Below are 2,394 nucleotides of genomic sequence, written 5' to 3'. Positions count from 1 at the left end.
ACATACCATGACTGGAAATCGCATTGAACAAAATACCACAACTGCTCCAATTAGCCTATGTGATCGTGGACCTTCCCACACGATCGCGTGTAAGGAAACCAGATCAGTGCACCAAAAAATTTCATCAATTCTCCAAGTCCAAAAATTGATTCGTTAACCATCCAAAACTCACCCGAGGCACCCAGAACCTCAACCAAACATATCAACAAGTCCCAAAACATCAGACGAACTTAGTCCAGCCTTTAATTCACCTCAAACAATATAAAACCACGAATCGCACATCGATTCAAGCCTAATGAACTTATGAACTTCCAACTTCTACATTCGATGTCGAAACCTATCAAATCACGTTCGATTAACCTCAAATTTTGCACACAAGTCATAATGACACAACAGACCTACTTCAACTCCCGGAACCCCATCCGAGCCCGGTAACCATAAAGTCCACTCTCGGTCAGAGTTCTAAATTTTCAACTTTCGCCATTTCAAGCTTAAATCCACTACGAACCTCCAAATTACTATCCGGACGTGCTCCTAAGTCCAAAATCACCCAACGAAGCTAACGGAACCAACAAAACTCCATTTCGGAGTCGTTTACACATAAGTCAACATCCGGTTAACCTTTTCAACTTAAGTTTCCAACCTTGAGACTAAGTGTCTCAACTCATTCCGAAACCTCTCCGGACCCGAAGCAACTACCCCGGCAAGTCACATAGCTATAAAGCATAAATGAGCAGTAAATGGGAGAACGGGGCTACAACTCTCAAAACGGCCGGCCGGGTGGTTACATATACATTGATAGGTCAATTGATACTTTATTTTTATATAACGAAAATATGCAATTACCTAACATGATCAATCTAACATCAATTAAGACATTTATTTATATTAGCTCCACAGAATCTATTTCCATGATATATAGTATTTAATGTGTTTTTTCTTTATTCCATGGTTGTTTCAAGAAGTCTCTTGCTATCTTTCCATTAGCACCTGCGGGGAAGAACCCTCCAGGAACATGCTCATTGCCAGTGTCGTAGACAATCCTTAGAATCTCAGCAGGAGTTCTTGGATAAGAGAGAGAAAAATAATCAGCGGAGAGTATATTGCTTGTTGTACGATTTTCAGCTCCAAGTTGAGGGGGAACAAAAAGGCCTTCGTCTTTGATTCCACACATGCCTAATCGGTTTCTTAGATCTGAAATGCGAGCAGTAAATTCAGCTACAGTGTATGGATAAGGGAATACTATTTCAGCAGCTCTCTCGTACAAATAGGTACGGCAAACTGCATCTTGCCCTGCTTCAGGCCCCAACAGTCCTGCCAATACCTGTCAAATGGAGATTTATGAAAGGCAAGATGCCGAAGACAAATTAAGAATATTAATGTCAAATGTAGAATTTACTTTTCCATTCAACTTACTCGTTTAGATTTGTAGCCGTTGATGAAGGGATTTGCACCAACGTAGCCATTCAATCCAACATATGGGAGAACATAGCAGGATAGCATGTAGCTCAAGCTGTCTCTATAGGGATCAAATGGAGGCTCCAGTTTGTATCCAAATGCTTCATCAAAGAATTTTGCAAAGTTTTCAGCACTTATATCCATAAAAGGTCTTGGAAATCCACCCACTGTATAAAAGATTGCCCTGTACGTACAAAACCGCCAACAATGCATGTTTAGAAGAAATTCACATTCAGAATTAGGAAATTAAAGAGGATCTAGTTGTGAACATGCATGCTACGTACCTTATATGACCAATTTCTTGGTTGGCAAACTCGTTGATAATATTATGGGTAACAAAATCAAGATTTGCTTTTCGGCCACCAATGGGAGGAGGTCCTCCCATAACAAGTTGTGGTGCAGTTACATCAAGACCATATCCATTGGCTGACCACGAGAAAAACTCTGCTTCCAAGAACTCTAAGTTGAGTGAAAATTGCAGCAAGTCTACGTCCTCTTTGTACACTGCCAGCGGATGCCCTGGAAACTCCATTTGACAAATTGGATAAGAAAAAGAGACATAAACGAGCCCACTTGAGACAATTAGAATGAGAAAATCTGAGATAAAATCCATCTTTAATTTGAGTATAATGCTTGCCATTTGGTTCCATATTTGTACTTGGATTTTCATAATAAGGAATATTTAGACGTCTTCCATCTCCTTTTGAGTGTGGTCGGTTGATGATAAGACTCTTCTAGCTCTACAATTGGTGAATGTGACGTGAAAGTAAGTCCTTTTCCAATTATATTTACTTTTGAGGCCCTTCGTGAGAAAGAAAAGCCTCGTCAATATCAGTATTAGTGACGTATAAGCTTTCTACATGTTTAATTGAACAAGATTTGGCTGAATCAAGCTACGTACGTTCTAAAGTCAGCTTGCTAATAATTCTATGCTAT

The 2,394-nt window shown here is 39.7% G+C and overlaps 1 protein-coding gene across 1 annotated transcript; it reads right to left on the bottom strand.

Moving 5' to 3' along the window:
* Window positions 1-861: 861 nt before the first annotated feature.
* On the bottom strand, window positions 862-2,126 carry LOC109242762 (desiccation-related protein PCC13-62-like). The gene is made up of 3 exons (XM_019409608.1): window positions 1,743-2,126; window positions 1,417-1,642; window positions 862-1,324 (listed from the first exon to the last, which is right to left on the bottom strand). The coding sequence occupies exons 1-3, from the start codon at window positions 2,096-2,098 to the stop codon at window positions 926-928; spliced, it is 981 nt and encodes a 326-aa protein (XP_019265153.1). The 5' UTR covers window positions 2,099-2,126; the 3' UTR covers window positions 862-925.
* Between the last annotated feature and the right edge of the window lie 268 nt (window positions 2,127-2,394).

Source organism: Nicotiana attenuata, unplaced genomic scaffold, assembly GCF_001879085.1.
Source record: "Nicotiana attenuata strain UT unplaced genomic scaffold, NIATTr2, whole genome shotgun sequence".
NCBI lineage: Eukaryota > Viridiplantae > Streptophyta > Magnoliopsida > Solanales > Solanaceae > Nicotiana > Nicotiana attenuata.
This window is presented reverse-complemented; position numbering and strand designations above follow the sequence as displayed.